This window comes from Haliotis rubra, unplaced genomic scaffold, assembly GCF_003918875.1.
Source record: "Haliotis rubra isolate DU_JTF1 unplaced genomic scaffold, ASM391887v1 Scf333, whole genome shotgun sequence".
NCBI lineage: Eukaryota > Metazoa > Mollusca > Gastropoda > Lepetellida > Haliotidae > Haliotis > Haliotis rubra.
Window position 1 is genome coordinate 407,390 of NW_025767006.1, and position 18,460 is coordinate 425,849.

Sequence of the window (18,460 nt, forward strand, 5' to 3'; positions counted from 1 at the left end):
AAATATATTTTTTATTACCGATGTCAATTATTAGTTTTTGAATTAGTTTTAAAACAATATAAATATATCTACCACATTCTTCAAAACAACTTCAAGAAATTCGAAAACCAACATACAAAAAGTGTATGACCATGTATGTATCACTACCCGAGAATAGCAAAGACACATATGTACAAAGAATACATATTTACGGAGTTCCAGGAACTCTTAATGGACGTAAATCCCACTAAAACAAACCAAATAGTTTTCTGACATACTTGAAATGAGACATTCCTTTTCAAGTCCGATATATCAGGTAGAACCAAGTACATTATTTTGCACAATATAATATGATGACAACTCATTATGAATTTATGTCACACGTAGTATCTCATTATGAATTCATTTCATACGTAGTATATCTTATACAGTCCACTTTATAATGTTTCCAATTCACAAAAATATCCATAACAGTTGTATACACAATCTTCTATGTATCACATTGTGATAAATAATAAAATCCACTCAAATCCAGAAAAATCATATCACTGTTCATCGAATAATTCATAAAAAATCTTTGCAATGAGAACATATTCACAAACACATTAGTTGTACTTCAATTCCATTGATAAAAGGCAATGTCATTATGTTCAAGAACAGTAGAGACAAAGAAATACAATATATTTCCCATAACGTTATAACCCTGCCAGTAATCCATCTGTAGCCGCTGTTGCCATTTCTTTGTTGATTTTAGTTAGCCATTTGGACTTTCCTCCTGCAAAAGAACAGGATACAACTTCCATTAGTACGGCTTTTATGAAAGCGCCACATAGATTAAGGACCACACGTACTGTCCTCCTCGGCTTTTCTATGGACTTTTAAGTCTGTGACCTTTGTTTGTTTGTCCCATATTTTCCTTTAATAACTAGCTTTAGTAAGAATCGAGCGTGCATTAAACATAAGTTCAATACGTCATATATGGTTTTAAGCCGAAATGTTACAAGTCTGGAGAAAAATGTCAAATATTCTTTGAAGCTTGACGACGCGACTGTACAGTATGAATTTATTAATTCCCATTTGATGAATGCAAATTAAATTATATATGAATTGTTTCGAAAGTTTTCTAGTGTAAAATAATCTGAAGGATTGTAATTGTAATATCCGTGCTAAAATGCTACATAATCAAGTACGCACGAGAATAGGGGCGCGTACGACAAGAACATCAAACACTAAAGAAAACTGTAAACGCCGTTAACAAGATTAGAATACATAATGCAAGTAAAGAGCTATGAATAAAATCATCATCACCATAATCACATGGACAGCTTTTAAGATTCCTTTTAAAATATATTTCAAACAAATGAAAATTTTAATAAGTTGAACCAACAAAGACATATCGTTCAAATACGTTTTCGCACAACTCATTTGTGCAAACTCACAGATGAGCAAGGAATTCTGGAAATATTCTGGGAATATTGGTGAGAATCGGATCTCCTTCTCCCTACCCCCGTATCCCCCTGATGGACTCTGACATTTCTGCCGTGTTCCCCTGCGTTCTTGAGGGAGAGATCCATATTGTGAAGTGCCTATGTAAATATCACAGGTTTTACGTTATGTTTACACAGAATAACTTATGAGAATGGAAATCATGCATCATAGCCTCAACTGCTGTCTGCCTACCGTCCTCTTTGAAAGTGTGTTCTCGTCTCTGTAAAACTCTGTTAAAACATGGTTTTGAATGCGTTGATGTTATTTTTTACCCTGTATTTTATTAGTTCGCACTGTGGGTTCGTTTAGATACTAGAAAAGGTGTAGGGGTTCGTTATGTTAAAATGTTATATTTCAGAGTTCACAGGTGTACGGCTAATAATGTAAACACTTGTAAAGTGCATTGAAAGAATAAAGTTTGTGCCAGTTTATCATGATTGAAAGTAATGTTTATATACACGCGTTCACACTCTAAAAAGAAGAAATGGTGAGAAAGTAGAAATTTTAAATATTATTTTTATTACTTACGATGTTCATTAACCAAGTGGTTTTTAATAAGACCAAGCATAAATTCTCTTTTGAAAAATGGTGCCACGAAATGCTTTTAAAGTCTTCAGTGAACTCAGTGCACATTTTGCATCAGAAATAATCATTATCATAAGAGTAATATTTCCATATACATATCTCGACACGATGGCCAGCTGTTTTAATTTGATAATTCATAAGCATTCTGGTATCACAAAATATGCAGCATTGTGATGAGGAAATCACTCTATCCTGATATTGGAGACAGAGACGTTTTTGTCGGAGACGTCAGTGATTTTTTACAGATTTTCTGGAACTCATTACATCAAAGGAAATCAATGCCGCTCAGAAATTATATTTTTTGCAAGTTGTATGTGGTAGGCCTGGGGGATGTTTGTAAACTTTCCTCCGACCCATACGCGAGCAAAATAAAAATAAAATTATCCCACAGTTTCAACTTTTACAACCAGGCGTTCCTTTCTCAGGAGTATCAACAAGTTGGAGGCCTCTTCAACTCAATTTAGCCAAAGACAAAACAAGTTATTACCACCCTATTACGATAAAAGTCCCAGGCGTGTCTGTTTTCAAAACTATAAACCATGTTTTCAAAACATCTCAGATTATATGCATAGCACATTTGAAGAATAACCACCGAAAGTCATCGCATCTTTTTATCTTTCGCAGATTCCCAAAATTTCCAAAATCATCTTCAATCAGATGGGAAATGCTGCGAATCAAAACAACACAACGACCGCCCGCTGCCGGGACCTCATTCATATTCATGAGGTAGGGGGCGTGGCTCCGGAAGTGGCGGTAATATGAATGAGCGAGCAAGGGGAGGGTTCAAGCCAGCCGGGAATCTGATAGGTTTAAAGAAGGAGCTAAAACCGTACAGCGAATATTATCTTATTAAGAAACGTCCTCAACTTGGAGTAAGTTTAGCTAGTGTTGCTTGCGACGAAAACACGGAATGACTACCGCTCATAACTTGATCAAACCCGAAAAAGTGTACACTTCTTTCGGAAGCGCTATTGGTACCGACAGTGCTGAGGAGTATTTGGCCTCCTCGACCCGGTTCGTGGACACAGTACAACGTCCTAGTACGTATAACCAGCACTCTATTGACGATATACTTGGAAACAGAAGAGGCGAGGATTTAGACCGAGGTATGTGTATGGAGTTCCTTCCAGTTTGAGGGGGTCACATTGCTCTTTTCACTGTTCCACGTCATAATTAGGAAACCCTGGGACAGTATTTTTTCCGGGGTTTCCATCGCCTTCATAATTCCTGCTTGTCACAGAATGATAATTGCCCTTATTCTAACTACTACAACCCTAATTGTGTCGGAACATGAAGTTTAATCTTGTTTACATTGTTTACAAGTGCTTGCAATGTATTATTGGTATTTATTTAATGATTATGTCGATAACGAAGACCAAATCTGTCTTTTAAAGTAGAATTATATGGGAAATATACTATATTTTATATGGTGTAATATCATTTCGACACAATGTCTATGTGGTATACGTGGTTTTAACGCATACATTTGCGAATAGTGTAATGTGAATAACAAACTGCGTGCTTTTGAATTTAGTACTATGACATTTTCTGTTTTTAAATGACAATGAAATGAATATATGCATTTTTTAAATAAGACTCATTCGGATTTTGTACTTGAAAAGTTTATTAATGCAGACTCGTTCTCGTCACTATATGGCTGGACAAATGCCGATGTGACTTAAAAGCCCAACTCAACTCAACTCAACAACTTTCTAATACCAATTGCTTGTGTTTGACGTTCCGTTCTCAAGTTGTATATCGTAAATCAATTCACTAAAACAACTCATCAATATGACTTAACTATTATATAAATCAATCCAGCAAGTGATGTAATTAGTGTGTCTTGAAGTGTACAAATTAACATACTAGGACCCCGCCAGATGTGGTATGAAGGGGGGTACGACAAGGTTCTCTCCTGGGGGTCTAATTATCATGATCACTTATCAGATGAAGTGGTGTTATTGTGAAGTTATCACTCTCTAAACAGGTCATCCGACCAGCACACTGCTATTTAGGACCATTTCCAAATGCAATGACTTTCTGAACCTTGCATGATATCTTTATTGAAACAAGGCGATGAAATTTCTGAGGGAGTTTCCGATAACAACGCTGTCATCGCTTTGTGATGGGAATTTGTTTATGTCTCTATCAGCGTATCATGCTGACATTATTTGTCTAATACTAAGTAATAGGCTCTCAACAGCAAGGGTGTAGCAGCTGAATATTACACTTCCCAAAAGTAGCATTTTAAAACATACTTTAGATTTACAGACTATTATTGTAGTAATTATTTCAAGAATGGTTCTGCGGGGAAATTATATTGACAAACACATAAGCGATGTCATTCGCACACCATTTCAGAAACATAATTGATTATCTTTATCTCGGAATCATAGAACGTTATACCTCTTTTGAATTTTTTTTCTCATAGTATTGCTATCATACTTAGGCATATTAAAATAAGATTCCAAATTATAATGATGAAGTGTCCATTTACAGAGTTTAACAAAACGAGTTAGATAAGTAATTAAATAAAATGTTATGCCAGTACAGATATGGTTTCGTAGAAAGTCTTAATGAAAATATCTCAGTAAAATGAATAAAATCTATAATATTTATTTATCTCTGTGTCGTATTATATACTCAGTGGAACATCAAACTGTCAAAACAAAAAGAGTCTCTTTTATGAAAAAATAATAATATAACCAAATATAATATACTGTGTTTTTACCTGTTACATGTATCCAAACGGAATTTACTTTTTAATATGAAGAAATTACGTTCGTAGCGCTGGTATAATGGTAAACATTACTGAATTGTTAAAGAATATTGAACCAAACAATATGTGATCGGCGATCTAACAAAAATGTAAGAAACTTATAAATGTGTAGTTGATATTTACAAATAATATATATACAGCAAATTAAATATTTATTCGTGAATAATGAAATCCTGATTTCATTTAAACGATTAATAATTCGTAAGGATACAACAGAATATGTTAAAACGTTTTAGTATTGGCATATACTTTCCAAGACACGGTCACAATGCGTCAATGGTATCATTGCAACCACATCACTATGGATTGACAGTACAATGAAGTTAAATGCTAGAATTTGTATAAGAAATTTCTGGGCAAATCCCCGTTTATCAAGATTCGTTTTAACATTAAATGCTTCATAATTCTACAGGATATAAATGCATAACAACCTAATGATCTTATGCCAGAGCAATGATTTATAACCAAATAAATTATGCAAAACAGAACTGAACGGGTAAAGAAAGTCAAATAAAAAGAAAACAAAAATGTTGTCTGATATAATTTTCTTTTATGACATTGTGCTACGTTTACATTACAAATAACTAAATTATGATGCATGAAATAAACACTTAATCGGTGAAAAATGACATTATGAATAAATATTCTTTTCTTTTTTGTAATTCCAGATATGGACGATTCCGGAGACTTAACCAAGCTCCAGAACGGGGACGTGTCCAGTGTAAAAAGCGAGGGGTCCCCAGATTGTTCCAAGGACGATCTGAGCGACAATGACAAGAGTTTGGAGGATAAAGGGGGTCTGTCCAATTCTGAGGATAACCAGGACGATGGTCCGGACTCAAAGCGGAAAAAGCGACGGAACAGGACAACATTCACCAGTTTCCAGTTGGAAGAGATGGAACGTGTTTTCCAGAAGACTCATTATCCTGATGTGTACGCCCGGGAACAACTCGCTCTTCGCTGCAGCCTCACCGAGGCCAGAGTACAGGTAGGCACATTTTAAAAAAAATATGAACGAACAAAAATCATGCTTTTGAAAATGCTCTGATTTAGTCCACAAGACAGTGAAGTCAACGGTTCATTTACTGTGCTGAATTGATACTTTTGTATTATGTAAATTGAACGAGTGTAAATTTTCATGTGTACAAAGTTTGTTTTTTACAAAAATATATTCACTAAATAAAAACGGCCTGGATTGTTTAAATGGATTTTGTAAAATCGGGAGCAAATTTGCACAGGTACAAGATTGACAAACGATATGCGTTACCTGTTGAAGTCATACTAATAGTATAATATTTAATTATTGAATTTAAGTGATATAAATAAAATAACATATTGCACTTAAATATACCTTTATAAAGATGTTATCAATACGATGTCTCTTGGTTTCGGCAAAGGTGTTCCCAAATAAGGCGTTGAGATTATTGTTACAGAATGAATAATATTCATTTCAGTTGACTGAATTGTATTATGTGAATTTACATTCGATATCGGTCAGTGTTTATTATCATAAATGCAGTTTTAGTTCATTTCGACGACAAACCTTATCGTTATAACAAATATAGAATAATAATATGTTAGCATTTACATGCAAGCAAGAATATCAGCGTTTTATCATTTTTTAGAAACCTTAACAGAATACATAACAATGACAGATAATGGATGTATGTCTAAATTACTAATCTTAAAACTTAAATGAATATAGTGTAAAAAGTCTCCATTCTTTATACCTCAGCAACAAATGATGAAGATTCTTTAGCCTATACATGATGAAGATTCTTTAGCCTATATATCATATAGTAGTATAGATAGGATGCACCACTCTTCAAAATTGATACTATTTACAAAGGCTTACATGAACTTATGGCCACATGATATCATTGAAGGTATTCCACATATGTCGAATTGTTTTTGTATTTTTTTTCAAAAGGCTGTTTAATTCTTTAGTGTACTTCTGAAGAAATGCATTGGGTTTTTTTTTGTTTTAATTGTCAAACACGCCTCGCTTGTATCGAACTCCCAGAAAAAGCAAACTGAACACTGTTAGCATGATCTATTGGTAATAATACAAAGAAAGACGTTTTATATAGAATGCCTAAATGAAACAGTATTCCATCTAAGATGAGTTATAAGAATTCTGTTTCTTGCTGATATATATGATTATGTAAATTTTATCGCTTTAATTTCCCCATGCAGACGGAATGTATAAGATTCAGGTAAATACACCTGAATCGTGGCTTATATCATTGGCACCATCCTATGCAATACACGAGGTCAGGCACCAAGGATACTGTAGGCAAAGTCTACCGTCCCTACTAGCAAGTTCTTATCGCATTCCACACATCTGGTCTTTAGGTTTTTTTTACATTTGATCACCTTTTTTAATAACTTAAGACATCCAAATATACTAGAAGCGATTCTTAAACGCGCCCAAACCAACATGTCTTGTTCTGTAGAACATAGTCTAGACGTTTGAGCACCTGGTTTTAATTATCACTCACCCCCGGGCCGACAGCCCCACCCCCGCGGCGTTAACCAGGGGCTTAGAAGGGTTGCTTTCCCATAACCCATTCGTGAATCATCGGTGCTAAATAATACATTCATTATACATGTGACGGTGCTGTGTTTTTACACAAAAAACTATCTCTAGTGCTGATATCAGAACACGCGATCATTTTTCTGTTTCACACCAGTAACTGTTTAAGATTCAAATATATATTTTGCCAGTATACTTGATAGTGAAATTATGCTTATATGAATCGACAAAAGGGGCAAAAGACGCCAATAATATTAATATCAGAAGAATTTTATATAAAAATGCATTTACATATAGTGAATCCAGATATGAATCATGAATATTTACATGTGATTTTTGTAGTAAAGACGGAGCACAAAATCCCCTAAAAATACATAATATATTCATGATACCTATTTTTCTTTGTTCAGTATAACATCTTTCAATTAACTTCTGTGTGATGAAATTAATTAGAACTTACAGTAGCCGGTTTAAGGTTGAATGATAGATATTCGCAAGAGAAATATGTCGCTGAAATGTGGGTCAGACACATATATGCATGGAAATTCGTTTTTGTTTACATAAAACGTAAAAGGAATATTAGAAAGTCCCACCTAAAACAATACCTACGACGGAATCCTGATTGCAAGTGACATTGTCTCAAATCTCTTTATCCCCGAGTTTGACGTTAATTGAATTAAGATTATTATCAATGAAATTCACAACACATGTGGCCCTATCGAAATCCGCGACTTCCGCTAATTGACATTTGAGCGACAGCCTTTGTCACATCAAACAGGGGTGAAATGTACATGCGTTCCGATACCGTATAAAAGGTGAGGATTAAAAGTTGGAATATGTAAAATTATTTGTGAAAATATTGCACCTTGAGACAATGCAACAACATAACTGTATGAATAAACATATCCTGTGATTTGTGCAATGTATTTGTTCTTTAAATACCACAATTCATACTGGTAAATATGTATAAATATTTGAATGTTTGACTTTATGTGACAATTTCAACATAAATATATTTATCAGTGAAAGTAATATTTATGCAAAGTTTTATGGAAACATTTACAAATAATCTCAAAACGCTATAGATCGCATATAACATAGTCATGTATTGACAGACAAACGGCTTTCTGAGGAATAACAACCGACATTTTTATACAAATCTCATAATTTCCATCAAAGGTGATGACAATATACAAAACAGGGGAATAAATAAATACTATTTCACAAAGGTATAATACGTTCACTATGTTTCATCTTTCCATTACAACACACCGAATGTCCATGAACACAATCATCCGAAGATTCGGCTGCAAACAGTTAATAGTAGAATTCTCCTGGAGTGGTACCTGGGGGTTCTGCAACAGGTAACTATAAGTCAAGCATGATAGAAAGAATTACCTATACCTTGTCACACATGTATGTAAAACCTGTTTTACAAAAGGAAAAGAGAACAGGCGGACCATGAGAGAAAAAAGACAGATGTGGAATTTCACACTTGCAGTTTGAATTACTGTTTAAAACGTTTAAAACTTCAATAAGCATCGCACTTGCTGGAAAGTCAGGTATCTCATTACCTGCCTTAGTTACGTTTGCAAATTTATCGGTCTGACGGAGGCTTCTGTAAAGGAACTGATAGTTACAAATAACAGACGCTTCTGTGTAAAATACAAATTATATTCAACACCTAAATGCATAGTTTTGTACCTAGACAATCAGTAGTACGTAGACACTTTATGCATCGCGTAACTCAATGTTTTATCGAAATAATTCTTCACCGATCATTCTTTATGGAGAGCATCATAACAACTATAAATCTGCATGTAAAATTTTAAATTTTAAATTGAATAGGTAATCTCTTACACCGCTCTAAGATTATTCTCTTGGGGGACAAACAGCGTTTAAAGAATCAAGGTTTGAATTATATATAAAAGCATCAAGGCTATTAAAGGAATAGCTTTGTTTCTCGACATTTTTATGAACATCAGACCGACTTCTGTGCGTATTATTTAACATTATTTTCGATTGTACACGATATATGTAGACCAGATTACATATCTTATTATTATTTTTCTGAAGCATTAACTACGCATAAATAACTCGCATTATAAGAATCTTATAACCATTTCACTGTTGCGATAGTAGTGAGTATTCTATTGAAAGGGAAATTAATATCACTTGCAGACAGATCACAATTATAACGAAGAAGGAAATCTGCTGAGGGTATAGTCTTATCATGTCTCACTAATCTAATTTGTTTAGATACTGCTCCAAAATAAAGAGCCTGGAGATAGTGCCTAGTTTTGAAATACTCCTAATCGAAAACAGTTGAACCGAATACAGTATCCAAGAGGCAAACTCTTTCAAAGTTGCTGACTTTTCCAAATTAGATTAATTTGATAGTTTTATTTTCACATAAAAGATTATTGTGAAAGGCTACCGGGCGTTTTACGACATTCCGAAAGCCGGATCAAGTATCACGGAAATTGCCGAGATTCGAAACGATGGCTGTAAAGTTTTCGGGACGCTTTACATTTGATGACTCTGCGCATCTTAGGACATCCGGGCACTTCAAGCAGACGATCGCCATGTCACAGACGATTGCACCCCAAGCAGCCGTAATAACATCAATAAACGACCATACGACGTCATGCGGTTTAATTGTTTCAACGTCTGATTTGACATGTACACCTATTTAAAACACATGTTACGGTAGCAGTTGATTGAGAAACGAGCACGAACGTAAACAACGTTATGTGATTCAAAAACAGTGTCAACAGTGAACACGTTTCCATGGGTTTAAAACACGTCTGATGCTCATTCAGAAAGTGTTAATGGCTCGCTGCTGGTCAGGTAATGGTCTGTTTATAATCAAATTACTGCAATATACGTATGTCAAGGAATGACAGTTAATGTAGACAAATGCTTAGTCTCTGAATATATATAATTTTGAAAGCAACAAATAAGCCCATTTAAATTGAAAAGGAGCCCCTAGTGAGTTGAGAGATTCAGAACCTGGGGAAATCTACACTTGCTTTTGTCAGGGATTTAGCACTGCATGGAGGGTTTAGCATTAAGGAAAATAATGTGGTTCAGGGACTGTGAGACAGACTATGGTTAATGTTGAACGAACTGTTGGCTTTGAAAAACTTTAAACACTTAACTTCACCTGATACGGATTACCGAATCTCGAGGAAATGTCGTGATGTGTATGAATGACAGTCCATGTATTAATGGCAGAAAACAATCAATTACTTTGATTTGAACTTATGAAACCACTATTTCATATCCTCTTATGTCTCTATTTTTGTAAAGTTTAGGCCTAATCATGTCTTTTTTTTCTGTACACAGTATTCATAGGAAAATACTGCCAACACAGACCCCATACAACGTTAAACACTAGGAGAATGTTAATGCAGGGTATGAGTACCCTGTTGGTGAACACCTGGTGTCATCACTGATTTTCAGTGTCCATTTAGTGGTCGTTTTACTGTTACGCTCAAAAGGAACTGTTTTGATGCATAATCGAGACTGATTGTCTGGCCTTGAGGTTTGATATTTAGAGGAAGATAGAGGGTGACGGGAATATATATGACACTCCTACCACGTAAAATGAAACAGCAAGGACATATTCCAGACCTGACTACTGCATGCAGCATGAGGTACACGCTATTTAAATGAAACAGAAACGACACGCTCCCAAGCCTTAAAGGTGTAGCCATAGTGAGTGAGTTTAGTTTGACGCCGCACTCAGCAAATATCCAGCTATATGGCTGGTGTAGCCATAGAGGCTAATTATATGCATGGATAATCTACGTCTTCTATTCTCCCTGATATATGTAAAGAAACAATACATTGATAACCCTACAGCGAATAAACAGAATGGGATTTGGAGTAGTTTATGTACTAATGTTGGGGACTTGGTGTAGAATGCAACAAATAAAATGTTTGCCTATCCACCGTGTATAATGACATTTAAATAAAAGCCACAAAACCCTTTCCACACCCATAAGAAATCTCTTGCGAAGAAGTCGATTGCTTAATTCCGATTATATCATGCTTCACCGTTGGCGCCCGTCCTAAACACATGCAAAGGCTAGTCAATTGTCAACCATGAGAGGTAGAGGTTTCCCCCAGCTTCCCACAAAACAGAATTGTTCAACATCGATAACAAAACAAACAGTTGGAAGCCATGTGATGCTGTGGACCAACATCAGAATGTATCCCCCTCACATGTGTAGCCTGACAGAATTCTTAGTATAAACTAAATTTCAACATACAAGGCAACAACTACAACAAACAAAACGTTCATTTTACAAAGAAAATAACCCAAACAACTGTAATACTTTTTTTGTTCTGTGAATGGATTGTTTCTTTTATATGCCTATGTAGTATGACATAATTCTTTACCTAAACTTCTATTTTCCAACTGTGAAGGCGAGAACGACAACCCGGCAAATGTGAACATTGCTGTAGATGAATATTAGGCATATGTTTTCAAACAAGATTTCAAAAGAAGTTTGTTAAAAAGGTGAAGAATTCAAGCCAGAAAACGGACACATATTACAGCGAACAAAAAACACCCTACGGAAAAGCACACGTATAAAATGACACATTAATTCGCAGAAAAATAAACCTGTGGCTATGGATGAAAGCCTAGGACAATCGATGCCTCAGTTTTCGCCCACCAAAAAAGTCACTTAAAATCGCTTTAGTGTTAGGGAGTCTATTAACCGTTTAAAAACAGGAGGAAACTAACATTAACAAAAACAAACAGCGGCGGATCTAGTTCCACGCGGCTCGAGCTTTGTGATAAGCATCGAAAGATAAGATTCAATTAGCGTGTATAAGCGCAGCGCGGCTGGAACGCGAATTCAGTCGGATATGCAATTCTAAAAAGCTGTCTGTCAGGGTTTTTTTCTTAAGGAGGAAATCTATGGATTCCCTGATGCATTTGAAGTCATTTGAATATCTATACAAAACTAATGCTAGGAATTATCCGCTTGGAATTCAAAACTAGATATCGACCACAACTCTAATTTGTGTATATCTGGATGACTGTTCAGTGGTTAGAAGTTCTTTAAAGATGTTTTCTTTACGTTGTTTTAAAATTTGTTTGTCATTGCAGAATAGAAATATTCCACAATATCTTGAGGTGAGAAATACCTTTAAGATAAGTTGTATCAAACGTTCCTGCGAAATCGAAAACTAGATCCGAGATTAGCTCCTCCATGATGATGACCTAAGGTCAGATTATGACGGACTAGTTTCCTGAACGATGTTCACTGATAGGTTAACCGTGCTTCGGTCGAATTGAGATACGCTTTTGTCGAAATATATGAAGTTTTAGAGTGTTAGCTAATGTTCATTTATCTCAGCTTTATTATAATCATCATTACCTTGATAATCAATACAAGGGAAACCTTTTTGTGGAGGGTCACAATAAGTATGGGTAGTAAGCAGTAAACCGGGTGACGTCACTGTTGTTTTACGTATTAATACGCCACTGCGATCGATGTTAAAGCATGTACGACACAAGTTACTGCACTAATGTCTACCATGTACAATTTATCTTACAACGAGTTGTTTCAAACCGTATCTTACGAACGCAACAACTCGTTGCAGGATAAATGGTATCTGACAGACACTCTTCTACGTGTATTGTATTTTTGGAAGCGTGCTTAGTTTTTAAAAGCAAAATTTAACGTTACAACACGCCACTACAGGGACTTCAATGATAATGTTATTTGCCTTTCGATAAATTTTATTGGACGTTAATGGACATTAAACTGTGAGATAACGTAGAACAACGATTTAAAAATGAGAGTTTCTCCGGTAACAGAAACCCGCGCGTTAAAACGTCCCTTTCTCAAATTTACATTCGTGAGACATAAAATTTCAGACAAAAAGTCCGATTTTGATTGGTTCACATGAGGAATATTGACCAATAAGATCCATCCATTCTGGTATCTGCATTGGAAAGACTGGTTCCTATTAGTAGCACATGGTAGCTACATGGTGGACGGGAGAAAAACCCAGTTTACATGCCCCTGTGTTTAGGGGAATCTTTGGCTACTGACTGGAACAAGATGTTGCTAATAAGCCCTGCCAGGCTGATATTTTCGAGAGAATTCACCCAAATTTACATTGTTTGCTTTTAATCAAAAATCCTGCCGCGACCATGTTGAAACAGCGCTCGGGTCTTTACGTATGCTCTCGGTGACCTTCGGCTCTAAACAAACACGTAATAGCTTGTTTTCAGGGGAATAGTGCCCGATGACTCACGTGACAACTTATTTTCACACATGAGGAAAATATCCCATTCTTACATGCACAACTGATGGTGTTTGGCTTGTTCGGCTGTGACAATGTTAAGACGGTGGGCGGACGCGGGGTTAATACAGATTTTTAAGAAGAAAAACTGAGTAAATTGTTTTCCTGAAAGTTCTATTGTGTTAACTTTTGTTTAAAGTCTTTTTCTGTTGTTTGTAAACGAAATAACGAGCTTGATGTGTAGATTGTTTCCTCGAAACCTTCCTAAAAAGTATTTATTATTCCGAATATTTTGTCGAAACTGCCCATGAGGATTTGTATTTACATGTAATTTGATATCTTGCTTTGACAAAATGTCTTCAACCATTTGCAACTTATAGTTCAATATAGCGTTTATACGCAATTGTATTTTTTAATTCCATATCAAAATGTATTCATCTGTAAACAAACAAGCATTCAAACAGCAATGCTTCAGTGAGAGAAAAAATGCGATCATATGTTCATTTAAAATTTTTTGAACTTTGCCTTAAGCTACATCAAGAAAAAAAATTAATCGTAGAAAAAGTAACAGTATCACTTTGACAATATGAATCTGTAAATATGAACACTAACAGAGAGGAAGTTGTGTTCCATCCAAACTGTTCACTGGACAGTGAGAACTCATGCAAGCACACGATTCCATTCTAAAATAAAATGACAGAGGAATAAATCTAGTTCCCAAAGCAACATACGGTTATGATTGAACATCGCATTAAACCTGTTCAACTTAAGAAGGTACCCCGACATATTGGTGTGGCGAGCAGAAACCTTTTTACGATCTAATTTTGGTGATTTGTTCAGACATATGGCGACAATGGCTTCAAAGCACAAACAGGATCACGTGAACTTTCGATCTTTCCCTTCTAGTAATCAACCAGCTTCAAAGAAAGTTTGGTTTCATATCAAAACTGAGAACACGGGCCACGACGTCCATTTGCAGTCCTACACAGAACACTTATCTAAATTCCAAACCCCCACGAAGTCGGCCATACAGACGTATATACATATCTGAGTTGAAATGACATATCATATCCATTGCCTTAGTTTTCGGGACTACATGGGGCGCCCGAAAATTGAAATGACTCCTTTTTCTCTGTAGGACATGTTTAGTCTTGGGTGTATTTGGTTTTGGTGTAGCGTGCTATCTGTGGCTTGATACTTGTTATACAGCATGTGATGATTGTTCTCTTATTTGATAAAATAGAAGTTTGTATTAACGCTATAAAAGTCATAACTGATATCTACAGATACTGTATTGGTGATAATATACGAGGTTCTGGGGCATGGAGAATTACATACACGCACACAATCACACGATCATAATATTAGCCATTTCTGGCGCCTCTTTGATCGTACGTAAACTGAGAGAGAGAGAGAGAGAGAGAGATGTGTCGTATGATAGCGGAATACTTTTTGTAAGTTTTACTTATAATTGTCTACTTATAACTGCTTCATACCTTTGAGTTGCTGTACTAGACGGAAGCAGAAACATTAAATTTTTATAGTATGTTAGTTGTTTCAATTTGTACAAATAATTCCGATGAAATCAATCACAAATTATTATTCTTCACTATCATAGTAGACTTTAAGAACTTACCATTGCCTCGCCATCTTTCAAAGTAAATCAGTTTCTTGTTACATAATTGCATCTCATCTTGTAGACGTGTATTTATTGTACACAAGAGAGAGAGAGAGAGAGAGAGAGAGAGAGAGAGAGAGAGAGAGAGAGAGAGAGAGAGAGAGAGAGAGAGAGAGAGAGAGAGAGAGAGAGAGAGAGAGAGAGAGAGAGATGCTTCAATAGCACACTCTATCCCTAATTTGATAACACACCTTTAACAGAAATCAACCGAACAAAAATGTGCCTAGTGTTTTTTCCTATTGGTTGCCATCGTGTCATGGGCGTACAGTTTAATAAGCGGTATTTTAGTGTTACGTTTAAAGGCATATACCACGTGTTCACATTATTGTTTTCATTAATACATATTTATTCTACAACGTCAGTACAAATAACACTGTCAAATCTAGCCTATATTTTGGGGTGTTAAAATTAAAATCTAGTTTACCTCAGTGAATAGTATTTCATTCGAAATGAGAGCCATTCATTCACGGTTACTGTAAACAGAGCAACACACCGAAAACAAGACAGGAAAAAAGTATTTTCATGAAAACAAACGCTTTCCAGTTTAACGAACTCCCGTCCATAGTAAACTGGAAATAATTTAATTCCGATGCCAAAACTTGTTTCATGGAAGCTCAAATATTATTTTTTGAATTAACCTGGTGACCATGTGAGCTGGGTCAGACTTGTGACCCCACCCCTTCCCTCGACGCCCACCCCCAGGCCCACCCCCAGGCCAGATGTGGGCCATGTCTAAAGGTGGGACCACCGGCTAACTATAGTCACATGGACTTCGAACTGAGCCTGTGTTTTTCTTTAGCTGGCAGTGCGGATCGGGCCAATGTTTAACCCAGGTTCGGGATAATGAACAAACAAAGACAACCCAAGTCCAATCACTGGTCCCCCTTTTACAACGTTTAAACACATGGACACATGGGGTTCACACATGTGCACGTGGAAATCGTGTTACGGTGGTTGTAGGGCATTCGTATCGTGCCATAGATATTGTGAGATAAGTATTGAGTAGGTGGGATAGATTCAAGATGAAAAGGTTTCTTCATCAATTTGATGAGATGATCAGTCACAATAAGAAACCGTGCTTGGAGAACAACGCTTTCAGAGTGCAATGGCCTTTTGAAGCATCTCTATTTTATATCACCTCAACATTTCTAGACGTTAAGGCAAAAAAGAATATAATGGGATGAATAAGTGTGAATTTATATAATTTTTATTAACAAAGAATAGCAATCGGTGGAATAACTAGGTTTCCATTTCATGCCCATGAATGTGCTTTAAGAAAAACGTTGTAAAAAGAATGAAAGGTACATTTGTACATATATAAACACATTCAAACAACTGATTTTAGCTTAATCCACGATAAAATATTTCTTTATCGTAATTTTAACATTTCTTAAGACGTCAAAAGGTATTTCTGATTATTGAGTTATTTAATCAATATGGAATCTTAAGCATTAGCAGTTGACACTCTATGGGTCCCAACCGTTGTAAGATTTTGTGTTCGTGTGTTCCTGGTATGTTTTGGTTCAGCTTCAGAAACAACCAATTCTACGCATCCACTAAGAGTACATCAGTTCGAAAAAAGTGAATACTTTCATTACGGTTATAATTACCAATGATGTTCCTTATTTTGCCTTTTACGACCAATGGAATCTGTCCGATAATAGCCAAAATGTATGTCAAATAGGCGTGTAGCACTAGATGAAGACGTTTTCTCCAATGCAATTGAATTAACATGGGACGATACAGTATATGTCATCGCCATAGTTACATACTTCATTATAATTGCCACAAAATACTCATTTAAAACATAAATATCAAACATAAAAACCCCAACCATTTTCTCATTTTCTAACATATTTGAAACACGTTCAGCCTTTTGAAGTGATATATCGTTTTTGCCAAGAGAAACATTTAACAGTGTTCCAATAATGGATATTTTACAGTCTCTGAGAACTCCGTAGACCAACGCTAGTCCCCTAAGACGTCGAGGTTACGTACGAGTACATTAAACGTAGGAAAGAAACTTATCTGGAAATTGAATTAAATAAATTACCTTTCCTCTCGTAAAAAAGCCATATATTACTTAAAGCATGGAGGCTCTTACGAATACATTACTATTTGGGTCTTTAGGCAACCGTTTCTAAGCATATTTATATGGACAATAAGAATTCTGTTAACATATTCCTCGACGTATGTTTGATTATTGTAAAATGTACGGTTGATGTGACTTATGTCGACAGGACAGCGTCCAAGACACTGTTTATGCCAAACTGTAGTGTTATGCAAATATAAAACGTCAGCACCAGAGATTTTCTGATTATCCACTGACACAGATACCTAACAAACTCAATAGAGGGGTCACTGAAAATCTGTGATGATACCAGGTGTTCGCGAAAAGAGTAAGTAAAGTAAACATGTAGTAACCATTTCGATAATGGAGCCATGTAAACAATGGTTTAAAAAACTGAAAACAATTTCCAACTTTTCCGTTTCCTTAGGCTATGGTTGTGGTCCAAATCCTCTATTTTTAATACATTTATAAACATATTTTACAGATTAATGAACATTTTTTTAAATTACGCCAAAATGCGTGTCTAATAATGTTGCCATGGTAATTGTGTAAATCACGTTCGCTTCTATGACAACACCACCAACAGCATCAAGAACATCAGTCTGTCTTACAGTCGCTGAACCATATTATTTTCCCTACAGCCTAGCTCTCTGCAATGCTAAAGCCCTTAATGAAGCTCTGGTCTCCCTGGGCCCTTTTCAATTCAAATGGGTTTATATGTTACAATAAAATCTTATATATATTCAGAGACTAAGCGTTAGTCTAGAGCATCAGCAACAGCAGCAGCAGCATCCAAAGCTCAATGTCTGCGTCTGTCTGCAGCATGTTTCAGCAACGTGGTAACACTCTGCTCCTATCTCGCAGGCAACGGGGGACTATCACCCCGATCAGTTCTATTTAACACGGAAAGTCTAGTTAATGGTCCCAGAATACAACCCAGCCCGAATGAATGGAATACATTACAGATCCGATGCATTTTCCACAACGTATTTCCTTATATATTGTTTCCTACGCTTTCCACTTGACTATGTTTGATGTTGATTTCCAGGAGAAACAAACGCGGGGTTGGTTTTG

The 18,460-nt window shown here is 35.8% G+C and overlaps 1 protein-coding gene across 1 annotated transcript in view; it reads left to right on the plus strand.

Moving 5' to 3' along the window:
• Positions 1–2,940: 2,940 nt before the first annotated feature.
• The window catches only part of LOC124284293 (ALX homeobox protein 1-like), a 36,474-nt gene continuing 20,954 nt past the window's right edge, over positions 2,941–18,460 (plus strand). The window contains exons 1-2 of the mRNA XM_046720365.1: positions 2,941–3,158; positions 5,500–5,819. Of these exons, the coding sequence (XP_046576321.1) occupies positions 2,963–3,158; positions 5,500–5,819 (516 nt within the window). The 5' untranslated portion in view covers positions 2,941–2,962. The remainder of the gene's footprint in view (positions 3,159–5,499; positions 5,820–18,460) is intronic.